At 42.0% G+C, this 22759-nt stretch overlaps 1 protein-coding gene across 1 annotated transcript in view; it reads left to right on the forward strand.

Moving 5' to 3' along the window:
• LOC108424012 (collagen alpha-1(XXVI) chain-like) overlaps positions 1 to 22759 on the forward strand; it is a 64506-nt gene that overhangs the window by 38991 nt on the left and 2756 nt on the right. Inside the window, exons 6-13 of the mRNA XM_017691753.2 lie at positions 4447 to 4554; positions 5773 to 5907; positions 16435 to 16476; positions 17231 to 17265; positions 17397 to 17459; positions 21347 to 21382; positions 21476 to 21529; positions 22090 to 22174. Of these exons, the coding sequence (XP_017547242.2) occupies positions 4447 to 4554; positions 5773 to 5907; positions 16435 to 16476; positions 17231 to 17265; positions 17397 to 17459; positions 21347 to 21382; positions 21476 to 21529; positions 22090 to 22174 (558 nt within the window). The remainder of the gene's footprint in view (positions 1 to 4446; positions 4555 to 5772; positions 5908 to 16434; positions 16477 to 17230; positions 17266 to 17396; positions 17460 to 21346; positions 21383 to 21475; positions 21530 to 22089; positions 22175 to 22759) is intronic.

A 22759-nucleotide genomic window follows, 5' to 3' on the forward strand; every position in this document is an offset into this window, starting at 1 on the left:
TGACTATGGTTGTGGATTCTGTTTGCACTAGTAAAGCCTCTCATTCACCTTTCATCTGCAAGCGTCTGCATCATGGTCACGTTACAGAATACCTCGACTGCCATGCAGACGGCAGATCCAGAGGCTTAACAGAAAACTTTGAATGAGCAAGGACATCTGCTCAGCCGACATCAGCACATGCTACCAGGGGTAACTCAGTCTCTGGAGTCCTTAGCTCACCAGCAGATGGAACAACAAACTCACTGGTTGACAGTGTGAAGGGTTTCACCACCCAACTTCAGAGCCTCAAGCCAGCAGAGCCGGTGGTGAGTCCCGTCAGTCCTTCAAGTGCAACTGTGAACTCGAGCGCTGTTTTTCCAGTCAGTAAACCAGATAAATTTGATGGCAACCCTGATAAGTGTTGCGGTATTTTTGCTTCAATCTTCCATCTTTTTAAATAATTCAGTCTAACTCCGACCTGCCAAGATCTCATTTTTGGTAAAAAAAAATCAGATAAAGCTTTAGAATGGGCCACTGCCAGTTGGTCACATTCACAACTTGTCTTTTAGCCAATTCCGAAAAGAATTTAAAATTGTTTGATCACCCCCATAAAGGACAAATCAGTGGTGAAATGTTAACCAAGCTTCACTTAGGCTGCCACTCAATGGTAGAATATGCTGTGGAGTTCCGCACGTTAGCTTCTAGTAGCAGATGGAACGAAGCAGCACTACTGGTTATATTGCGTCAGGGACTTATTGGGGACATTCTAACTGGCATGCAGAGACAATGACCTTTTGTTAGACCAGTTAATAACGCTCTCCATTCGCCTCGATCAGCTGCTGAATAATCTTGGCAGGAAATGAACTGGCAATCCTGGAAAAAACATAGTGAAAACCTGATTTACCCCTAGATACCTGACTCATCAAGACAGTGAAGAACCCATGCAGTGTGACTTCTCCCACCTACCCAAGGAGGAGAGGCTCAGAGAGCCTTTGTTTGTACTGTGGTGTTGCCGGTCATCTTATACAGGATTTCAGCACCAGGCCACCCAAAAATTCTGCGCTGACCCCTGGAAAGCACGTGGAGAATACTCCATGTACTAATGTGGTGCGTGTTTCTACAAAGGGGTTGGTTTCCAAGTCATTTTTATTACCAGTGATTGTCTGCTGTCATCAAGTGTCTGTTGTTTCAGCCCTAGAACAATTAAAAGAAGCCAAATATTTTACTAAACTGGACTTGAATTGCTTACTTCATTTGTGTCAAAGAAGGAGATGAATGGAAAACAGCTTTTGTGACCACCAGAGAGCACTATGAGTATCTTATGATGCCTTTTGGGCTCTCTATCGTGCCCTCTGTCTTCCAAACATTTATCGATGACTTCCTCAGGGAGATGTTGGGTTAATTTGCAATAGCCTATTTAAACAACATTCTTGTGTATTCAACAGACCTGGAGTCCCACATCAGTCACGTTCGGGCAGTCCATCAGAAACTCTTAGAAAACAATATGTAGATGAAAGGAGAAAAGTGCGAATTCCACATACAATCCGTTTCATTCCTGGGTTATATCATTAGTGCCAACAGGGGTCATGATGGACGATAAGAAAGTTGATGCAGTGTTGAATTGGCCTGCACTATCCTCAGTTAGTGATCCAGCGATTCTTAGGTTTCGCTGTTTCATTCAAGGCTTTAGTAGCATTGCTGCCCCCTAACTGCTCTACTCAAAGGCAATCCCAAGAAGTTTCCATGGACTGAACCAGCTGAGAAGGCTTTTCAAGCACTAAAAGAATCGTTTTCTACTGCCCCATCCTCAAACATCCTGATCCCTCTGAGCCTTTTGAGCCTCAGAAATAGGTGTCGGCACTGTCCTATCACAACGTGTTGGAAACCCTCAAACTCCATCCGATAGCTTTCTACTCCCATAAGTTGACACCCACTGAACAAAACTAAAGAATTGGAGATCGTGAACTGTTGGCAGTTAATCGTGCCTTAGAGGAGTGGCAACATTGGCTAGAGGGAGCTAAGCATCCATTCCTTGTACTCACTGACCATAAAAATCTACAATATCTATGTAACGCTAAGCAACTAAATGCCTGTCAAGCTCGTTGGTCCCTATTCTTTGCTAGGTTCAATTTCACCATTACATAGCGTCCTGGCTCAAAAAACACCAAAGCGGACACTTTATCCTGTACGCACCAATCTGAATTTACTAACTCCGCACCTTCTGATCCTGAACCTGTCTTGCCTCCCACTGTAACTGTATCTGCCATTCGACGGCAAATAGATGAAGAGATAGAAAAGGCCTTAGTAAACTCCCAAGTCCCTAGTCATTGCCCTCCTGGTAAACTTTATGTACCATCACAGTTTTGTGATAGATTAATCACCTGGGCCCTCTCTTCTCTTTCATCTGGTCATCTGGGTGAGACCCATATGCAGCAATTAGCCAATAGGTAATGTTGGGAGACCATGAACCGTGATGTTTATTCATTTGTTGCTTCTTGTACCATTTGTTCTCAATGCAAGATGCCTAAGACTTTGCCCGCACGCAAATTGGCATAAACCATTACCAGTCCCAGCTCCACCATGGTCCCACATCGCCATACATTATGTGACAGACTTACCTGAATCACAGGGTTACAGAACTATCCACACGGTTATAGATTGATTTTCAAGAAGTGTCCCATTTATCCCATTTGCCAATATCCCCACAGCTTTCCACATTTCAGAAGCTATATTTAATTAGGTTTTCCATTTTTTTGGCATTCCAGAAAACATTTTATCAGATAGAGGTCTCTAGTTCACTTCACAAATCTGGTCCGCATTTTTGGAGCATGTCAGAGTGTCAATCAGTCTTACATATGGGTATCATTCACTGTCGAATGGACAATGTGAGCGAATGAACCAGGAACTGGGGAAATTTCTCAGACTCTTTTGCATAAAAAACTCCTCAGACTGGTCTGTTTCTTTTATGGGTGGAAATAGCACAAAACACATTAATAAGTTCTGCTACAGGTCTATCCCCTTTTCAGTGTGTCCTGGATTACCAGCCTCTGCTGGCATCATGGATAGGTGCCATCACTAATGCTCCAGCTGTTGATGCCTGTATGCAGAGAAGTGAAAGTGTTTGGCAAGAAACCCACCAGAGGGTTGAGGAAGTACTAAGAAAAAATAAGGAGAAAGCTGAGCACCATAGGAAGAAACCCCCATTTATCAGCCTGGAGAGAGTGTGGCTATCTACCAAGGATTTCAGAGTTTCTGAGGGAAGTAGAAAATTGCTCCCGAAATGCATTGGTCCTTTCAAAATATTGAAATGGCTTAACGAAGTGACTTATAAATTGGATTTGCCCCCCAGGTTCAGGGTCTCGCATTCTTTTGATGTCTCTTAACTGAAACCTGTTATTCCAGGGCCCCTTGGACGAGTCTATGCTGGACATCACACCACCCCATCCGGAGGAGATAGACAGAGCACCTGTGTTTGCTGTCCGTAGGTTGCTGGACTCCTGGAGACATGGAGGTATACTCCAGTACCTCATGGATTGGGAGGGATACAGCTCTGAGGAGCAGTGTTGGGTACCTGCATGGAATATATTGTATAACCTGCTCCTCGACGTAGGGGCTGTCCAAGGAAGGTGCCCTCCTATCCACATCAGGTGCATCTGCAGGGTCGTCATCGTCAGACCGCATCTGTCCTGTCTCCTGTTTGGATCGGACGTGAGCATGGTGGTCGTCCTGGTCATCCCAGACTTAAGTTGTGCCCAGGAAACTCACAGACCAATCACATTGTCATGACTCGCGTCGGCTCTGAGCTCTCTTTGGACTCACAGAATCCCCTGGGAGATCGAGTGACTCCAGCCTTACTCCCACGCTCCAATCAACGCTCCAGTTCCCCAGAATATTGATCAGTAACACCTGTTCTTCCTTGATTAGTTTAGTTGGAAGCCTGGGCTTGTCTTATTGCGAGGTATTGCTTCTTTTCACAGAGCTACTGAGAGTTATTGCTGACTATTTATTCCTGTTCTGACCCAATTTGCCTTGGTTTTTGACCTGCCTTTTGCCTGATCCCTTTTGGGCTTTTGTCTTTTCTGGATTTGACCATTGCCTGTGACCTGACTATGGTTGTGGATTCTGTTTTGCACTAGTAAAGCCTCTCATTCACCTTTCATCTCCGAGCGCCTGTGTCATTCTGTCACGTTACATACATGTGCCTTATTGGTGTAGATACATAGTAAACCTGATGTCATTGGCACAAGTTATTCTGAAATTGTGGCTAATGGTTGGTAATATAAGTAATATAATTAGCATGTCATTCCATTTTCATAAACCATTTAAATAAGATCAGACATTTCATCAAATTCATGTCACAAAACTTTCATGTATATTTTATACTTTCTGGATTTCAGTCAAGAAAGATTAGAAACTATAGTTTCTTATACATATTCCATACTGTGTGCCTCCACTTATTGTGTACAGATACTAGGGGTCCTCCAGGGCCTATTGGACCTCCTGGTATTCCTGGCTCATCAGGCCCTCCTGGACCTGCAGGACAGATGGGTGCTCCAGGGCGGCCGGGACCCACGGGTAAGAATCGCATTCAGGTCGTTTGTCATACTGATGACCACAATAACATGTGTGTTCAAAGACTATTCTTCTACTCCCTGAGCTGCATTCAGCAGATGTATATGGTGGGAGGGATGGGCGGCGGTACTCATTATGACTTAAACAATAGTGCAGCCACTAATTTGTATAATTTTACCCTTTCTTCAAGACATTAGTGTCTATTTTTATTAAGGCAATTTTATATATATGGCAACTTGGCTAAAGCTTTTCCCCATCGAGCCCGAGACCTGTGAGAGCTGGTGCTGTTTGACATTTTTAGCAGAATGGGCTGTTGTCAAGTGTCTTTGTGTTTGAATCACCTGGCTTAAAGAAATCACCATTTCTCCTGAAATTTCCTCTTCTTCTGCTTCTTTCCGCAAGTTTAATAATAAAAAACACATCAGACTTGATTTGGAGGTTTTAGTGCTTTAAATATGCACTTTTTATTTTCTTTCTTTTTTTATCCATAGACATTGTAAAGTCTTTTCAATGTCTTATCCTTAGACTATAATTAACCCTTTTCAACTCTTTGGGACCACCGGTGGTTCCAAAATGCACATTGTCATATTCTTCATAACTTTCATATTTCATAAGCTACATTCAGAAGGTGGGTGTCGTCTGAGGCTGTTACTCTTCTTTCCAGTCAAATAGATGGTGATGTCATTTTAAACCCTTATAATAAAAGAAGCTGAATTCATTTTTTTTCTGAAAGTCGACCCATTTTTCCACAAATCTGGGATATAAACTATAAACAGATGGCGTCTCTTCAGTGACCTGCTCTGTAAAAATTACTTTTACACAAAGAGCGTCTGAGATTTTTGGCTTTGAGCAGTAAATTGTAAGCATATAGTAATATGTGTGATCATACAACACATGTTCCCTAAATTTGAGGGGAGCTTTTACAAAAAACAAATAAAAAATAAAATAAAAATTTACATTTATTTCATGCAGTTACTGAATAATTTGGTGACGTAAATTCAGATGGACAAACAAAAATATACCCTGGAGAATAAGACTGTTTTGTGAAATACACTCCTGTACAGGCATCTGTGAGCTGTTTACCACCTCAAATTAATCTGCTAGTCGTCTGCTTCAGTCCTTTTGGTAGAGGCTGGAATATTAACTATAACTGTCACATGTGCATTGTACTTTTAATTCTGTTAATTGGACATATAAGGAAACACCCTACTTTGTTCGCAGGCCCGAAGGGAGAGAGAGGCTTCCCAGGTGAAATCGGTCTTCCAGGACCTCCAGGGCCTCCAGGGCAACCTGGTCTACCCAACTCCATCCCTCTAAGGGGGGATGTATTTCAAGCAATGAATCAGGATGAAACAAGTGAGTGGGTCTACTGATATAAACATTGATTTTGACAGCGCAACAAAGGATTTGTGTGTCTTCATCATGATAAAGTTTAAGTTATAAATCATCTGTAGATAAGAAATTACAGTGGAGATTACAGAGGATGGACTATAGCCTGGTTAGCTCTCACTGTGCATAGTTTATATGTTTCAGAAAAGTGCTATATTACAGCTGCCAAGAGGGAGATTAAAATAATACAGGTGTGAATTCTGTGACTATAAAAACTCACAAATCAGAACAATTGCTTTGAGGTGCAAACAGATGGTATTCAGGATGAATTGCACGAAATGTCTTAGAGTTTGCACATCATAATGCTATTGTAATATGACAACGAGCACAGAAACATGTTGTACTTAAACTGGTTAATTCACATTAAAAACCCTGATATATTTTACTCTGCATTAGGTCGCTCATCCCTACAATTTGGCTGAATATTTGTCTAAATTAAGCTGTATGTGTCCACACATGGTACACATTAATAAAACACCATGCTAAAGAGCCTTCTGTGGCTGAGAATCCTAGAGAGCATAAGATGTCTGAGTGGATAAGATGGCCCTCCCTCCCCCATCACTAGGTTAGCATTCTCCTCCAAGCGTGTTGAACTGTTCACAGACATTACATTACGTGGAGCTCATGGTACATTATGTGGTAGAGCTTCACATGAGTCAAGAAAGCCTTCTAGGTGCAATTGGACATGACTGAAATATGGAATAAATAAAAAAATAATAGTTCAATCCACATCAGCTTCTTACCTGATTACCTGATAAAATAGTATAATTAGGAATTGTCAACTACTAACACTCAGCATCCATAAGCTTCTCTAAGCAACTGGCTCAATTAAGATAAAGTAATGGTATAGGCGCAAGCCACTGCTGACCAAAAAGAACAAAAAGGCTCGTCTCACATTTGCTAAAAAAAACATCTAGGTGACCGCCAAAATATTTGAGATAATATTCTATGGACTGATGAGTCAAAGGTAGAACTTTGTGGAAGACATGAGTGCTGGTACATCTGGTGTAAAGCTATAAGCACATTCCACCATAAGAACATCATACCAACAGTGAAACATGGTGGTGGTAGTGTGTAGGTCTGTGGCTGCTTTGCTTCTGTAGGATCTGAACAACCTCTCATAAATGATGTAGCCATGAACTCTGCTCTCTGTCATTAAATCCCGAATGAGAATCTCCACCTGTCAGTTCATCACCTAAAGATCAAACACAGTTGGGTTATGCAGCAGGACAATGATCCAAAGCACACAAGCAAGTCCACCCCTCAGTGGCTGAAAAGAAATGAAATTAAGGCTTTGGAGTGGTCAAAATGACTTAAATCCCATTGAGATGCTGTGGCAAGACCTTAAACAGGCAGCTCATGCTCAAAAGCCCTCCAGTGTAGCTGAATTAAAAGAATTCTGCAAAGAATTCTGCAAAGAATTCAGAATTCCGACACAACAATGCAAAAGACTCATTGCAAGTTATTGCAAATGTTTGATTGCAGTTGTTACTGCTGAGGGTGGCACAACCAGTTTTTAGGTTTAGGGGGCCAAGCACTTTTTCACTTGGGTGGTATAGTTTTGAATGAGTCTTTATCCATCCATCCATCCATCCATCATCTTCCGCTTCTCCGGGGTTCGGGTCGCGGGGGCAGCATCCTGAGCAATGAAGCCCAGACCTCCCTTTCCCCAGCCACTTCCACTAGCTCCCTGGGAGGGATTCCGAGGCGCTCCCAGGCCAGCTGGGCGATATCTTCAGTAAAAGGAATGATCATTTAAATGCTGCATTTTTTTCTTTACTCATGCTGTCTTTATCCTATATTAAACTTCATTGGATGATCTGAAACATTTATATATGACAAATTAGCAAAAATGGAAGAAATCGAAGGCACTTTTTCATCATACTGTTTATTTTATTATATATATATATATATATATACCGAGAGATTTACTTGAAAGAGGCCCTGAATATTCTCTAATAACTCTCGCTAGGGCGAAGCAATGTGTATTGTGCTCCTCAGTATATGGAGCTTCAAACAAGTCGGGAGGCCCCTGTGTCAGAGTGATGAGGTAGGCGTAAGTCCATGTCACAACATTTAACCCCCGTTGCAACGTCCAGGTGCATACCCCCCCCCTTTGCCCCTTCATGTCTGTGGCAGAAAATGGAGATCACTTCCAGCATCTCATGTAGTTCAATTGATTACGTCAAAGGGATGTAGCGCATTTGTTTGGTTGAGATTGCTTCATCCTAATTTGGGTTACAGCAGAATATTCTGAGCCTCTTTTGAGTGAATCTCCCAGTATAATTTTGTGTTACTACAAGGGCAACTCCAAAGAGTCAAAATAATCATTTTAAAATTAAGTAAATCAAGTTTGGTGGTAAAACCCTAAAAACTCTATGCTGGCAACAAATCCTCAGATATGCATTATGGTGGTACAGGTTTGGGTAAATACAATCATTACAATTTGGGGGCAGTTGTGGGTTGGAGGTTAGGGAACTTTTCCTGTGACCGGAAGGTTGCCAGTTTGATCCCTAGTGCATGACAGTCCATGACTGAGGTGTCCTTGAGCAAGACACCTAACCCCCATTTGCTCCCCGGGTGCCGTGGATAGGGCTGCCCACTGCTCCGGGCAAGTGTGCTCACTGCTCCCTAGTGTGTGTGTGCTCACTAGTGTGTATGTGGTGTTTCACTTCACGGATGGGTTAAATGCGGAGGTGGAATTTCCCCGTTTGTGGGATTAAAAAAGTATAACTTAACTTAATATGCTAGTGGAACTTATTAGGAAACTCAACAATAGGTTCCTTACTTCATGTACATTCTCAGAGATGCAAACCCAATTTCTTACAGATGTTGTCGAGGGTCGTTGCACACAATTTACCCTGTTGAATGTGATTGCCAAGAACAACTGTGTTGTTTTTAGCTAGATTTGCTCCATGACTGTGACCTATGGTGCGGCAATTATAATGTCAGCAGCATAACTTTCTGCTATTGTAAAACCTTTGAGCAGTCTTCTCTCCATCACACACAATATGGCCTGCTTTATGGAATGTTTGCCATCTGACAGATGAATGCATGCTTTTCTTAAGAATGTACACTGTACAAGTCCACAAGTATCCAGACAGCCCTTCTAATTGCGCGTATGCAGCTTGTATAATCTCCATGGAAAAAACAATATATTGGGAGCAGCAGCATATATGGCCTAGAGGGGTATAAAGCCCTCCAGCGTTGAGCTGTGGAGCAGTTGAACTGTGTTCTCTGGAGTGATGGAGCTCCATCTAATACCTTTGGGATGACTCAGGATCCAGAACTGATTATCCAACATCAGTACCTGACCTCACTAATGCTCAATCAGATCCTCACAGCAATGTTCTAACATCTAGTGTAAAGCCTTCCCAGAAGAGTAGAGGCTGTTGCTGGTGCAAAGAAGGACAAACTCCCTGTTAACGCCCTTCATTTCAGAGGAAACATTAGATAAGCAGGTGTCTACTAACTTTTGCACATATGGTGTTTTAAACTCATGTTTACAGATATTTAATGGGCTTGATTTCTGACATTGTGAATTTATACCCTGCCTTCAAGGGGAATTTCAGATATTTTTCCGAAAAATAAGCAAAATTAAATGGAAACAGTCATTTGGAGTGGTTTAGTGTGAAATGGTTGATTGTAGAGGCTCTGATGTCTTCACAGTGGTGGTGATGGGAACCAGCAGCTCAAATATAGTACAACTCAAATATAGGTTTTTTTTATTATCTAAAACCACCAGTGAACCTGCATGTGTCTTTTGAGTTTTGAGTTGTAATGCTGATGATGGTCAAGTTGGTCATTTGGTCATGTATTCAGATTTGCATTTACATTTACATTCACTGCCTTCAGCAGATGTTCTTATCCAGAGCAACTTACAGATGTGCTTTGTTCATTCAGACAATGTGACCAAGCTGGCACAAACAGCTGAGTCCAACCTACTCTTGAGCTCAGACACTGCCAGAAACAAGAGCCAGTGCTGATACTAGGTCTAGAAAGAAAAGTACACAATCTAAAATTTAGGCACAACAGTATAACACAATACATTGAAGTGCTTATAAAGAGATTGTTCAGACAGAGAGTGGAAGTCTTCTATGTGTCTTGAAGGATCATAGATCAAGTTGAGCCATACTTGAAGCTTGAAGGGCTTGAAGTACTGAGTTTTGGCCATCACCATTGTGGAAGGGCTGGTCCGTTTTTGGCTTTGTAGGCATCAGGGTTTTAAATCTGATGCAGGCAAGTACAGGAAACCAGAGAAGAGAACACAACAGCTGGGTTACATGAGTGAACTGAAGACAAGCTGTGCTTCTCAGTCGAAGGGGCAGATGGCCTACATGAGAAGACAAACCAGGAGCGACTTGCAGTGGTCTAGCCTTGAGATGACAAGAGACTTGGTGGCCTTCCTAGAGAGAAGGGGTGGAATCTCCCAGACCGAGAGAGAGGTTTGTAAGATGAGGTGAGGCATCAGACAACAAAGCCAGTTTATGTGATAACTTTCCGTGAGGGAGCTTTTAGAGGTGGACGTCTGGTTCCTATCATCACCACTGCGAACAGTTCTGATTCAGTAAGTTTCTCTAGAACAGCATTTCATACCAAACCACTCGGAATGACTCAGTTTAGGTTTAGGTTTTGCCTGTTTACCCACCTGTCATTTGGAAAAAGTATTTTAATTAAGCGTATCAAGAATACTGGCACAAAAGACAGGAGAAAACTACTCATTACTTGGACTTATTTCACTCTTTCTTTTTCCAGGTCCCGTGATCATGTCTTGTCTTCGTGAATCTCTCTGTAGTTTTTAAGGGTGATGAGACCAGGTGTTGTTTTTCCACTGCTTATTTCCTGTGTTTGACTGTAATTTCCTCATGTTGCCCTCATTACACTCTTATTGTGAAGGAGTTTCACAACATTATTCTTTTAAAACGGAAAATCAATTATGGGACATAGTGACCTCTAAACAGTGTTGTTTTCTTTAGAATTTAAAATAAGTTAAATAATTATTGCACATAATTATAACTACACAATCAGTAATAGTGTGTAAACATCCCATTCATATCATGTGGGAATAGAACTGTTGTGGTTTGGAGGCTCTCGAGAAAGCATTTACATTCTCTGCTGCCCGAATCAAGTTGTATTGACCTAAAGTGCACCAAACATTAAAACCCAAGAGGCGTTTGAAAGGACTTTGGACTTACAGCTTTAGGTAAGCTCATCTTGAAATAAACATTGCAGCCATCCTGTGGTGACATACAGTATATGTTCAGAAAAGATATCCCATCTGAATAGTACTTACTATTTACTTATAATAGTATTTACTTAGTAATTACTGGATAATTCAATAATTAAGATGTAAACAAAGTCATTCAGAGCGGTTTGGTGTGAAATGCTCCATTCTAGAGAAACGTGGCGAGTCAGAATTGTTCACAGTGGTGGTGATAGGAACCAAGCATCCACCTCTAAAGTCTCCCTCAAAGAATGTTATTATATGAAATGGTTGTGGATGCACTGCCTAATGCCTGAGACACTGAGTAGAATTACAACTACGAAATATCAGATATGGTCTGCAGTCTGATCAGTGCGTTTGTATGCACTTTTGTCATCAGATAATATAAACTCAAACTTCATACAGTGGCTTTTTTATTTAAACACATCGCGTCACTTCACCTGAAAATATGAACATACATCATCTAGAAGATGAAGAATATTTCAATTCTTCAATTCATCAAGCATGTATTTGGTTTCAGTGTCGCTCCAAAAGTGTTTTGCTGTGTCTCGTGGTGATGCTGCTCGCTTATTTCCAGTACCCCCATCTGTTTACGCACATGCGCAGACTGAGAAATCCGAAAGAAATCAGAGTAAGAGTTCACATGTACTGAGGAATCTGATTACTCAGATAAATTTGATCTGTTTATTGGAATTCTTAATCAGATTTCTAGACCTTACTCCTAAGGAATTGGAGCATGCTGTTTTCATGACCATTTGAATGATCATATAACTGCAGAAATGCAGTTATGATCTGTTTATTGACGGCATATAAATGCTCGCATTGTTTTATGATAGTTTTAGGAACGTTTTTTTTTTTACCCATTTATGACACCATGGTATATGCAGGCATAGTAGATCCTAAAGAAGACTTTTTCAAATGCTCCACAGGTACATTTGCTGATGGTTTAGGATAGTAAATAAAATGTCTATATTAGTGCTGTAGTCATGGCGACTCCTGGTTCCCATCGCCACCACTGTAAAAAAAAAAAGTTGGAAAGTTTCTCTAATACGGATGAAGCATTTCATATCAAACCACCCTGAATGACTTTGTTTACATCTCAGCGATTGAACCAGGCAAGAATAAAAATAAATAAATAATTGGATTTCCTCTTTAAGGACTTAACGCAGGTATCCAGACTGCTGTGGTGTCATAGGACTCTTTTTTTCCTAGATCACAAATTAAATTAAAGAATCCTCATTCTGCCGTTTAATCCTCTGTAATCCAATCTGTGCAGAAACCAAACCTAAAAATGTCTTAATCATAGCTGAGCCATTATTCTGCGTGGTGCTCCACTTCCCAGAGCTTCCAGCAGGGGGCGGCAGAGTCCCACTCTTGGGCCAGCCTGACGGAGAGCTGCTTTTGATTAGGCCCCTGGCTCGCCGCTGGCCCGGGCGCAGACTCCAGTCAGCTGGCTGTAAATCAGCTCTAATTTGTAAGCTGTCAGCGCCGCAGTCTGCTTTCGGAACCTCCGTGCCAAAGAGCAGCCGTGTGTAAAAGGCGAGGGCGAGACGCTAGGACCCCCTGGGGGGGGTGGGCTGGAGAGGCAGAGCACTGCAGCTCCAGAAATTGGTTCCAGAGGGACACTGCCAGGCCTGCTGGGCTCCTCCAGCAGCTTTGCAGAGCAGGAGGAGGTGTGTAGATTCGTTTCCCCTCAGGCAGAAAGGAGTGCTGATGCACAGCACTGAGGTTTGGAGTAGACCCCAGACAATACGAGATACCTCCTGCTGTGCCCGGTCTCCAGAGACGCAGGAGGTGTGCCTGAATGCGGCTGCAAGTGATTTTTCTTGGGCCCTTTCAAAGACATTGCTTTAGAAGGTCTGGGGACTTGTTATGTTGTGTATATATAGAGAGAGATGATGACTCTACAGCTTGTGATACCAGACACTTGACGGCAAGACGCTGGGCTGCAAGCTGGGCCTTTAACAGTGGAGGTCAACCAGTATGTTGTCCCAGGTTTCCTTAGATGAAAAAGTATGGAAGAATTAATTACATTGTTACATCTTCATTCAGGGTATAATTCCTGTCTTCATGGCAGTTTCACCTTCGGCCTGCTCATTGATAATTTGATAAAAGTCAGGTCAGTCCTGCTAGATTTGAAACATCAAACAAATGTGTTCCCTTCTGTAGTCAAAGAACCTGAGCACGGCAAGTGTATGAAGCACTATATGGCAGCCGGTATGTGAATTCCCCTCTTAATAAGTGTTTGGGTGCTGATTTGCTGTTTCAGCCACTCTTATTGATAACAGGTGTACAAAACCAAGCACATAGCCGCGCAACTCCATAGTCACACTGGAGACCTCGTGGCTTTGAACTTTCCATATGGAGGGACTCCAGTGGCCTGCAATTTACATCACCCTGACCTTAAAACATTTAAGATGAATCTGAACATCGGTTGGGAGCCAGGCCGTCTTGTCCATCATCAGTGCCTGACCTCACAAATACGCTTTTAACTGAATGGGCAGTAATAGAGACACGCCCCAAAATCTTGTGGAAAGCCTTCCCAGAAGAGTGGAGGAACAGTTGGAGCATAGTTTTAGCGTGCGTAGCTCGATAGACTAGAATGCTGCTTCTGTTGCAGGTATATTAACCTTTTTGTTGCAGTATGAAGGCTAATAGCAGTTTTTACAGTGATCCAGCTGTGTGTTTGTGCTGTATTTCTGGGTTGTGGGATGTTAGAGCTGGTTTCTCTCACTCTGCCAGGTTCCTCTGAGTGTTCTGATGTGTGAATCATGTCCCTATTTTCAGCCCTTTGTTTATAACATGAAGGCTAAAAGCAGAGATGTATTGTAACAGTAGCGAGTGGGGTTGTGGGTAATTTGGAGCTGGATTGCTGGCTGATGGATGGTCACAGGTGGATGAAATCACTCTGGACTGAGAGTCTGATGAGTTGTTCAATGTGTTAATTACGTCGCTGTTTTGACCCTTTTTTTTGAAATATGAAAGCCAAAAATCGGACTAATAATATCAGGATTTTGGGTAATTTTCAGAGCCAAATTACTTCCTGACTCTGACATCACACTAACTCATTTGGGCTGGGTCTGCTGAATGGTCAGATATGTGAATCATGTCTGTAGCTTAAACCGTTCTGAAGTTATGAAGACTAGAATTCAACTACGTTTGCCAGCAAAATAGGGTTGAACTTCTGTCGTTGTTTGACTGTGACAGAATTAGGTTTTGGGTTGAGATTAGGATTAGAGTTAGGATTAGAGCCAGGATGAGGGTTAGGATTAGATTTTGAGTTGAGGTTAGGGCTAGAATTAGGGCTAAAGTGAGGATTAGGTTTTGGGTTGAGATTAAGGTTGGGGTTAGGATTAGGGCCAAAGTGAGGATTAGGATTAGGTTTTGGGTTGAGATTAAGGTTAGGTTTAGGATTAGAGCCAGGATGAGGGTTAGGAATAGGTTTTGGGTTGAGGTTAAGGCTAGGGTTAGAATTAGGTTTTGGGTTGAGGTTAAAGTTGGGGTTAGGATTAGCGCCAGGGCTAGGATTAGGTTTTGGGTTGAGGTTAAGGTTAGGATTAGGGCCAAGGTGAGGATTAGGATTAGGTTTTGGGTTGAGATTAAGGTTAGGGTTAGGATTAGGGCCAAGGTGAGGGTTAGGTTTTGGGTTGAGTTTTTAAGGTTAGGGTTAGGATTAGGGCCAGGGTGAGGGTTAGGATTAGGTTTCGGGTTGAGGTTAAGGTTAGGATTAGGGCCAAGTTGAGGATTAGGATTAGGTTTTGGGTTGAGATTAAAGTTAGGGTTAGGATTAGGGCCAAGGTGAGGGTTAGGTTTTGGGTTGAGATTTTAAGGTTAGGGTTAGGATTAGGGCCAGGGTGAGGGTTAGGTTTTGGGTTGAGATTTTTAGGTTAGGGTTAGGATTAGGGCCAGGGTGAGGGTTAGGTTTTGTGTTGAGCATAAGTAGACGGAAGTAACATATTAACAATACATCAATTTAATGTATTAACAGAACATCTACAAGATATTTACTTCTGTGAATTCAGATGCTTCACTACTGCTACTTCACTGCTGTGTTGTCGATGTGTTACTGATAATCTGTTAAGAGTTGATTAATTATCTACAAAGGACCACCAAATAAAGTGTTACCGAAATTAAGAATAGTTTCGGGCAAATACATAAACAGTGTAAATATGACACACATTTCCTTGGAAAATAGCCTCTCCTTTGTTGTGCGACATGATGATTCAGATCCCAGTTCATACCTTCTCTCCAGCTCTCTCATTCATGTGACTGGAAATGGTTGACAGCCATGTGGAGCACGTGGGCCCTGTTCCAGCTAAGCCTTAGAGACAGCGGCTCAGGCCCATATAGGACAGCTGTTTCTGTCCCAGTCCCCAACACAACCGGCCAAATAGACAAATGGAGTTCCAGCACTCTGGATGAAAGGGTATGACTGTATGAGACAGATTCCTTGGCAGGTCGTTGGAGTGGGTCTCAATCGATGGCTTTGTCTGCATTAATGCCTCACATTGACCGGGTTAATGGGCACTGGGAGAGAAAGGGGCACTGACATCATATACTGAACCGAGAGAGTAACCCTGAACTGACCGGATCCTTCCAGCATGGAGGAGTGTTAAAGTGCAAAACCACCTCCTTGTTTCCACACTCTTTGTCCATTTTATCAGCTCCACTGACCATATAGGAGCACTTTGTAGCTCTACAGTTACAGGTACTCAGTAGTCCATCTGTTTCTCTGCATACTTTATTAGCCTCTTCTAATCAGGACCCCCAAAGAGTAGGTATTATTTGGGTTTTGGGTCACTCTCAACACCGCAGTGACACTAACATAGTGGTGGTGTGTTGGTATGTGTTGCGCTGGTGCGAGTGCATCAGACACAGCAGTGCTGCTGGAGTTTTTAAACACTGTATCCACTCACTGTCCACTCTGTTAGTCACGCTTACCTTGTTAGTCCACCTTGTAGAAGATGTCAGAGATGATAGCTCATCTGCTTCTGAACAGTTTGTGTTGGTCATCCTCTAGTCCTTTATCAGTGGTCACAGGACGCAGTTGGGTGGATATATTTGGTTGATGGACTGTTCTCAGTCCAGCAGTGACACTGACTTATTTACAGCAAAACTTCTTTTTAGCAGGGGTGACTGTGGAAAGTTGACTTTGGGAAGTTTGAATATAAAAGAAGGTTAAATTGGATTTATTATATAAAGAAACCATCTGTGTGAAACAGAGGAACACAGTACTGTTACTGACTGTTTCTGTTTGTGTGGTTGAGTAGATGAGGCACCTGCAGGACCTCCGGGACCGCCTGGCCCTTCAGGTAGGGTATAACACACGCACACACACACGTTTTTATGCTGCAATATTTTCACCTTTATTTTTTATACATGTTAAAAAGTGAAGGGTTACCTAAATAGAAAGTTACAGTTTGTCATATAGAAAATGAGAGAATCACTCAAAGACTCTTAATTTTTGTTTTAATGGTTCATTTTAGAGAAACTTACAGACTTTCAGATGTTTTTTAAGTGCTAATAGGAACCAGGGGTCACCATGACAACAACATAAATATAGCCAATTTACTATCCAAAACCACGAGTGAACCTACAGCTGTTTTTTCAGTTTTTTCCAGAATTCGAAAATGCCTGTTGCTCTTTACATCATGTGTAAGTTTCACAATGAATGGACCAAAAGAAACGGCCCAAAATAACTTGGAAAAAACTCTGGTTCCATTGACTCACATTAAAAGTAATGTAGGTTTTTTCTTCTCCTGTAAAGTTACCATTTTACCATTTTACCAATGTTACTAAAAAATTGTGGTAAATCAGAAAAAAAGAAGTTTTCTTTGGGGATTATTTTGCCTCACAACATAAAAAAAATGTAAAAATCATAAAACATTGTATCTGTAACCACTTCATGTAACATATTTCTTGGCTGGGCATTTAAGTCATGCTTTGTAAACTAAAAGACTTTGTTCTTTTCTAATACCATCAGATAGTAATGACTTTAGTACTGTATTACATACCAGTGTAAAGTCTTTTCATTTTGACATTGACCTCTTTGTTTTGGCCCCCAAGGCCCCCCTGGAATCCCTGGCCCACCTGGACCAGATGTAAGTTTGAGCCCACACTGTGCATGCAAATTTTCAGAATTATTTTAAGTAGTTCTGTATGCTTTTTTTGTCCAGTTTTGTTGTTTTGGCTGCAGCGTGCAGCTCGATTTGTGTGGATTTGTGTGTTTCAGGGCATGAGCGGCTTCCCGGGCAAAGCTGGAGTTCCAGGACGTAAAGGAGACCCAGGAGAAAGGGTGAGGTCACAATATTGCATGGTCATCACAGCCAGCGCTGCTGCTTTTCTCCATGCTCCACATATTGACTGTCTTGCGACTCGAGTCAGATTATCCCTGAAATGACTCATGACTCGATTGGACTCGAGACTGAAATTTCTGCCTGAGGAAAAACACAACAAAACAGATTTAATTAGGACCACCAGCCTTAATGCGGAAAATGAATAAAGTCTTTTAGTTTACAACCAATTTATCTCAGGCTTTTGACACAGGTATGATTCAGCTTTAAATAAAGAGCCTTTTATTATAGCAAAAACCTTCATGCACTAACACATTGGTCTGTGCTGGTTTATGCTGGTCTGCTGCTGGTTGAGCTGGTCACCCTGTACGGTCATGCTAGTTGACCAGCATACCAGCATCCAAAAGACAAGAAATGCTAGTTTTCAGCTATGCTGGATTATTTTCACCATGCATAGCCAGGATAGCGTTTAGTTTACCCTGAACCAATTTCAGTACTGCCACTGTTTACATATTTTACAAATGCTAGAAACATATGTTTACTTAGCATCTCCCTCACACCACCAGAAATACAACACATTTCTGAGGTGTCTTGACTTTCAAAAGCTCAGAGTATAATTTCTGTTCTTTGCCTATGACCCCCTATTGACCGACAGTCTTTATTCCGATAATGATGCAGTCCACTGCCGTGGTATCAGTACCAGCCTCTCTCTGTTCTCCTCTCTTTCAACGGGAGGATCAAACAGTACTTTGATTCTAAGACAGTGTCTGTAGTGTCCCAGCCAGTGGTGGCGGGCTGCAGCGGCGTGCATTAATGTGAACGAGTGGGCCGCCCTGCATTTTAAAAGAGCTGGGAAGAAGACGAGATGAGAGTCGGCCTCTGTCCGCCCATGAGATCTGTAGAGGGATGAGGGAGAGGACAGGTGATTTATGTGCAGGGGACCTTCTCATTGCTTGTTGACCAGTGAGTGTCAGTGTTGCCTAGCTGTAGGATCCACTGGGGTCTTTTCAAAATTCACTTTTTGTCCCTCTCACTTTCAAAGTCAGCTAGAGGTCGTGAGGTGCATCATACCTATTTCCATAGTTACACTACACCCATTTCTGTGGTTATGCTACAGCCACCTCAGTAGTTATACCACAATCATTGCCATGATCATGCAACTGCCTTTTCTATGGTTATGCTGCACTCATTTCTGTGGTTATGCTACAGCAATTGATTGATGACTGTGCTATTCTTATTTCTATAGTTACACCAGGGATGTTATAAATGAGTAGACCAATGGGGTAAATATGAATGGGAACGCTTGTAGTGCACAACATGGCCTCTGTTTGTAGAGAAAGTCCTGCCTTTCTGAGAAAAAGAGCCAATCAGCTTGTTGATTGCACCACAAGCAGCAAAAGAATGTTAGCCCTGCCTCATTCTGGAGATCTGAGTAGTAAAATCACATTATTTTTGCATTATCAAGATAAATGCTGAAAACTGTTTACAGGATTTTTGTCAGATTTTACAATTGATTTTAACGCTAATTTGACCTTCAGCTCCAAGTGCTGTGCTTTCGTCTCTCCCCATTCAGAGAGATATGAGCCTGGTCTTATATGACTGGAAGTGCTTACTGCACCAGCAGCATTGCAAAGATGGTTGCCAAGTGAAAAGACTTTCCTATAAGGACTTTGACTCCACCCAGATCTCCACCCTGTGCTGTTTCAGATCAGCCTTGACTCCGCCCTCTCATTATCATTTGCACCAGTGTCTTGTTTGTTTATATGGATTTATACAGGGAGATTCACTCGAAGGAGGCCCTGAATATTCTGTTGTAACTCCCATTGGGCCATCTGAACCAAAAAAATACACTACATACAGACACGCTGCTCAGCGCTGTACACCACCATCCTGATGAGAAGTCGAGTGATGAGAACTTGCAAATGAAGGTTAAATGTTGTGACGTTTAACTGGGGCATCCCAGCTTGTTTGAAGCTCCATATACCGAGGAGCACATTGTATGTTGTTTGGTTCATATGGCTTCGTCTTAGCGAGAGTTATTACAGAATATTCGGGGCCTCTTTCGAGTGAATCTCCCTGTATCAGTAGTGCTCAGTTATGTTTCTATGTGCGTACATATTCCTTTTGTTCCTCATAGACGGCTCATTTTGTAGTCAGCGCCATGTTGTTATGCCCATATTAGGAACTCCGGGTCGAAAAATCGCCTCTGTCACACCCTGTGTTAAATACAAATGTCCAGAACCCGAAATGTTTTGTCCTGTGAACATTCTTCTCTCGAATATCACTGGATCCTCTGAATTACGAGGTGGTTAAAGAGTTGAAATATGAATATTGCTACATGTGAGCAAAAGCTACTGCGCACCGAGTTCACGTCATTAGACTGGCAGCCTCCTTAAGCAGGTTTTGTCAGTAAACATTTCCATGTTCAGACTGAGGGCAGATGAAAAAGAGTCAGAACAAAATCAGCAAGTTTCCCTGCAGTTCTCTGTTCTTCATCTGATGCTCACTGAAACACCATAGATCTCTCCTTTTAGCTCGATTTGAAGTGATCTGCAAACATACCTGCAATCAGGCTGATCCAGTACAGACTCAGTTTAATAGGTCTTAAAAGGTCTCCCTGATAAACTGATTTAGGCTCTCAGGATATCCTGATTATTATTTTAATGCCAGTAACATTTTACTGAAGGCATTTTCTTGGGACATTCACCAGCTTTTCCTTCGACTTTTCCCGTTCCACCTTAAATGGTGCAGCAGCAACGTTCGGAACTGCTGAGCCGTTTAAGGTGGAACGGGTAAATATGAACAAGCCCCCGGCGTAAAAGAAGCTGACTTCAGCTTCATGGAGGGTTGAAAAGCATGATATGAGGATGTTTCTCTATTTCCACTTAACAGCTGAGTGACGTTAACTTATTTTGCTGTTTAACAGAACCGACAGGTCAGTATTTTGTGTAGTTTGCTAATCTTTATGATGGTTAGTCACAGCTGCTGCACCATTTAAGGTGGAATGGGAATTTTCAAACAAGAAGCTGCAACAAAAGAAACAACATTCAGCCTCATAGTTTTAATACAGGTAGTATAGGGAGTTTTAGCCTATCAAAATATCCTACCTGGAGGTTTTATTCACGAGTATACCCGTAAATATGCGCTACATGCGCTTGCATGCAGCAATATTAGTATTTTTATATATTATTATATATAATTGTTTGTTTATATTAGTATATTTCAGAGGATCCAGTGGTATTTGGGAGAAAAATATACACAGGACAAAACTTATCTGGTTCTAAACATTTGTATTCAACACAGGGGGACTTTTCGAAAACCCTATTCGTTCTGGCCATAGAGGAATGCTGACCCGGAGTTCCTAATATGGGCATAACAAGGACAACAGAATGATGCATGACTACAGTGGTCTGTTTGCAAAGTTTCTGTTCATTTATTTCTTTGTTTTTGCACACACTATCAACACATCTTTCATTTCCCCCTGTTTTTGGGAGACGTTTCTGTCGTAGAGCTGCATTCGCTCAAAGTGAGCGATCTGGATTTGTTGAAAGATGCCGTTAAGAAACTGACTCACCACATATGTCCTTCCACTGTTCCCTCGTTACACATACTGTGATTCACCAAAGAATTTAGGACAACAAAATGCAATGGACAAAGCAGCAGCAGCAAATTGACAGTAACTCTAACAGTGACAGTAACAGTGCAGACAGTTCAATATCTTTAAACATGGACTGTGAACCTAGTGATACAAACAAACGTTAGCAGAAAGCAGCTATATCAGGATAACCTCTGCTTTAAGCTGAAAAAATGGCCAATTATTGCACTTATACATAAGTGGAAACTGCATTGGTCTGTCAGGAATGAACGCTGTCTGGATTTCTCTGTACAGGGGCCTCCAGGATTAATCGGAGAGCAAGGACAGCCTGTAAGTAACTGCTCTCTACAGACACATATACAGATATCACAAATTTGAAGCTGTCTAAGAATCTCATGTCCTTCTTTAATTGTCCTCTCACAGGGTCCAGTGGGTGCTAAGGGGCAGAAGGGAGAGCCAGGAGAAAGCCTGCAGGACGTAAGCTGATCAAAATGATTTTAGCATAAAGGAATACTTCATTCAGAAATACTGCTATGGCTAATAATGAACAAAAGCTGGTGTTATATACATTTGATTATGCTGGGTGGTCCACACTAGCTTTGCTTCAGGGTTAGCCATCGCAGTGCGTCATGTTTCCTGATGACTGAGTCCATAGTTATTGGACAATTTTATGACCTCTTCTATGACCTCTTTTTATAGGTTAGATTATCCATTTAAACAGGATGTAGACGACCCCTGTTTTGATTGGCTGCCCTGTATTGGGCCTCATTCCAAAATGCAGTCCAGGCTGGAAGAAGCTGTTAAATGTGTACTGAAATCCTTAGGAATGTGGGAAAAACATAAACTCCAGCCATTCCTTTCCGATGTGTAGATCCTTTGGAGTGCTGCAATGACCTATTTGCTTCCCGGCAGCCAGAAACAGCACAATGTTCAATAGTTTTTCACACATCTTCTACTTCAAGAACTCTGCAGACTGTCTGCAAGAACAAAACTTTGCTTGAACTGAACTGAACTGAACTGAACTGAACTGACTGCAGGGTGACGGGATTCAGCAGCTGAGAGAAGCTCTGAAGATCCTGGCTGAGAGAGTGCTCATTCTGGAACACATGATTGGCATCCATGGTAATATGGACATCTTCATTAGTTTTCTGTCTTTAAGTGGAATTTCTCCATCATTTGGCTTGAGATCTGTGCCTTTTTATTGTCCTGTGCAGGAAGCCATGATAATTCCTTTCTGAATTCAGATACATATGTATGTCTTATATGAGCCACACACCGTTGTTGCTGGTCTAGTATGTATACAGCAAGGTATTTTGATGGTTCAAATCCAGACCTTGAGTCCAGTTTCCAGTCCTGGACTTTGCCATCTCTACTTGGTACGGCAATCAGTGACCAGTTAGTTACATCAGTGTTCAGTTAACCAGTGGTCACAAAATACAACTCAGGAAACTGGATTGAGGGTCCAGATTTGAAGACCTCTGCCCTATAGCTTATCTACAAATGCCCATATTATATACGAATGGTGAACAAATGGTGAAAAATGCTGAAGCTGGTTTACAGCATTAAGACCGTTACACATAAGCATGTCTTTTGTGTGCTTTATTCTGACATCAGTAAATGAATTTGACCGTGTTTCACTGCTGACATCGTGTGCAGCAACGTTTTTCTGACAACAGAAATGCAACACTTATTCAACTTTTGTGAACT

This window comes from Pygocentrus nattereri, chromosome 19 (genome assembly GCF_015220715.1).
Source record: "Pygocentrus nattereri isolate fPygNat1 chromosome 19, fPygNat1.pri, whole genome shotgun sequence".
Taxonomy (NCBI): Eukaryota; Metazoa; Chordata; class Actinopteri; order Characiformes; family Serrasalmidae; genus Pygocentrus; species Pygocentrus nattereri.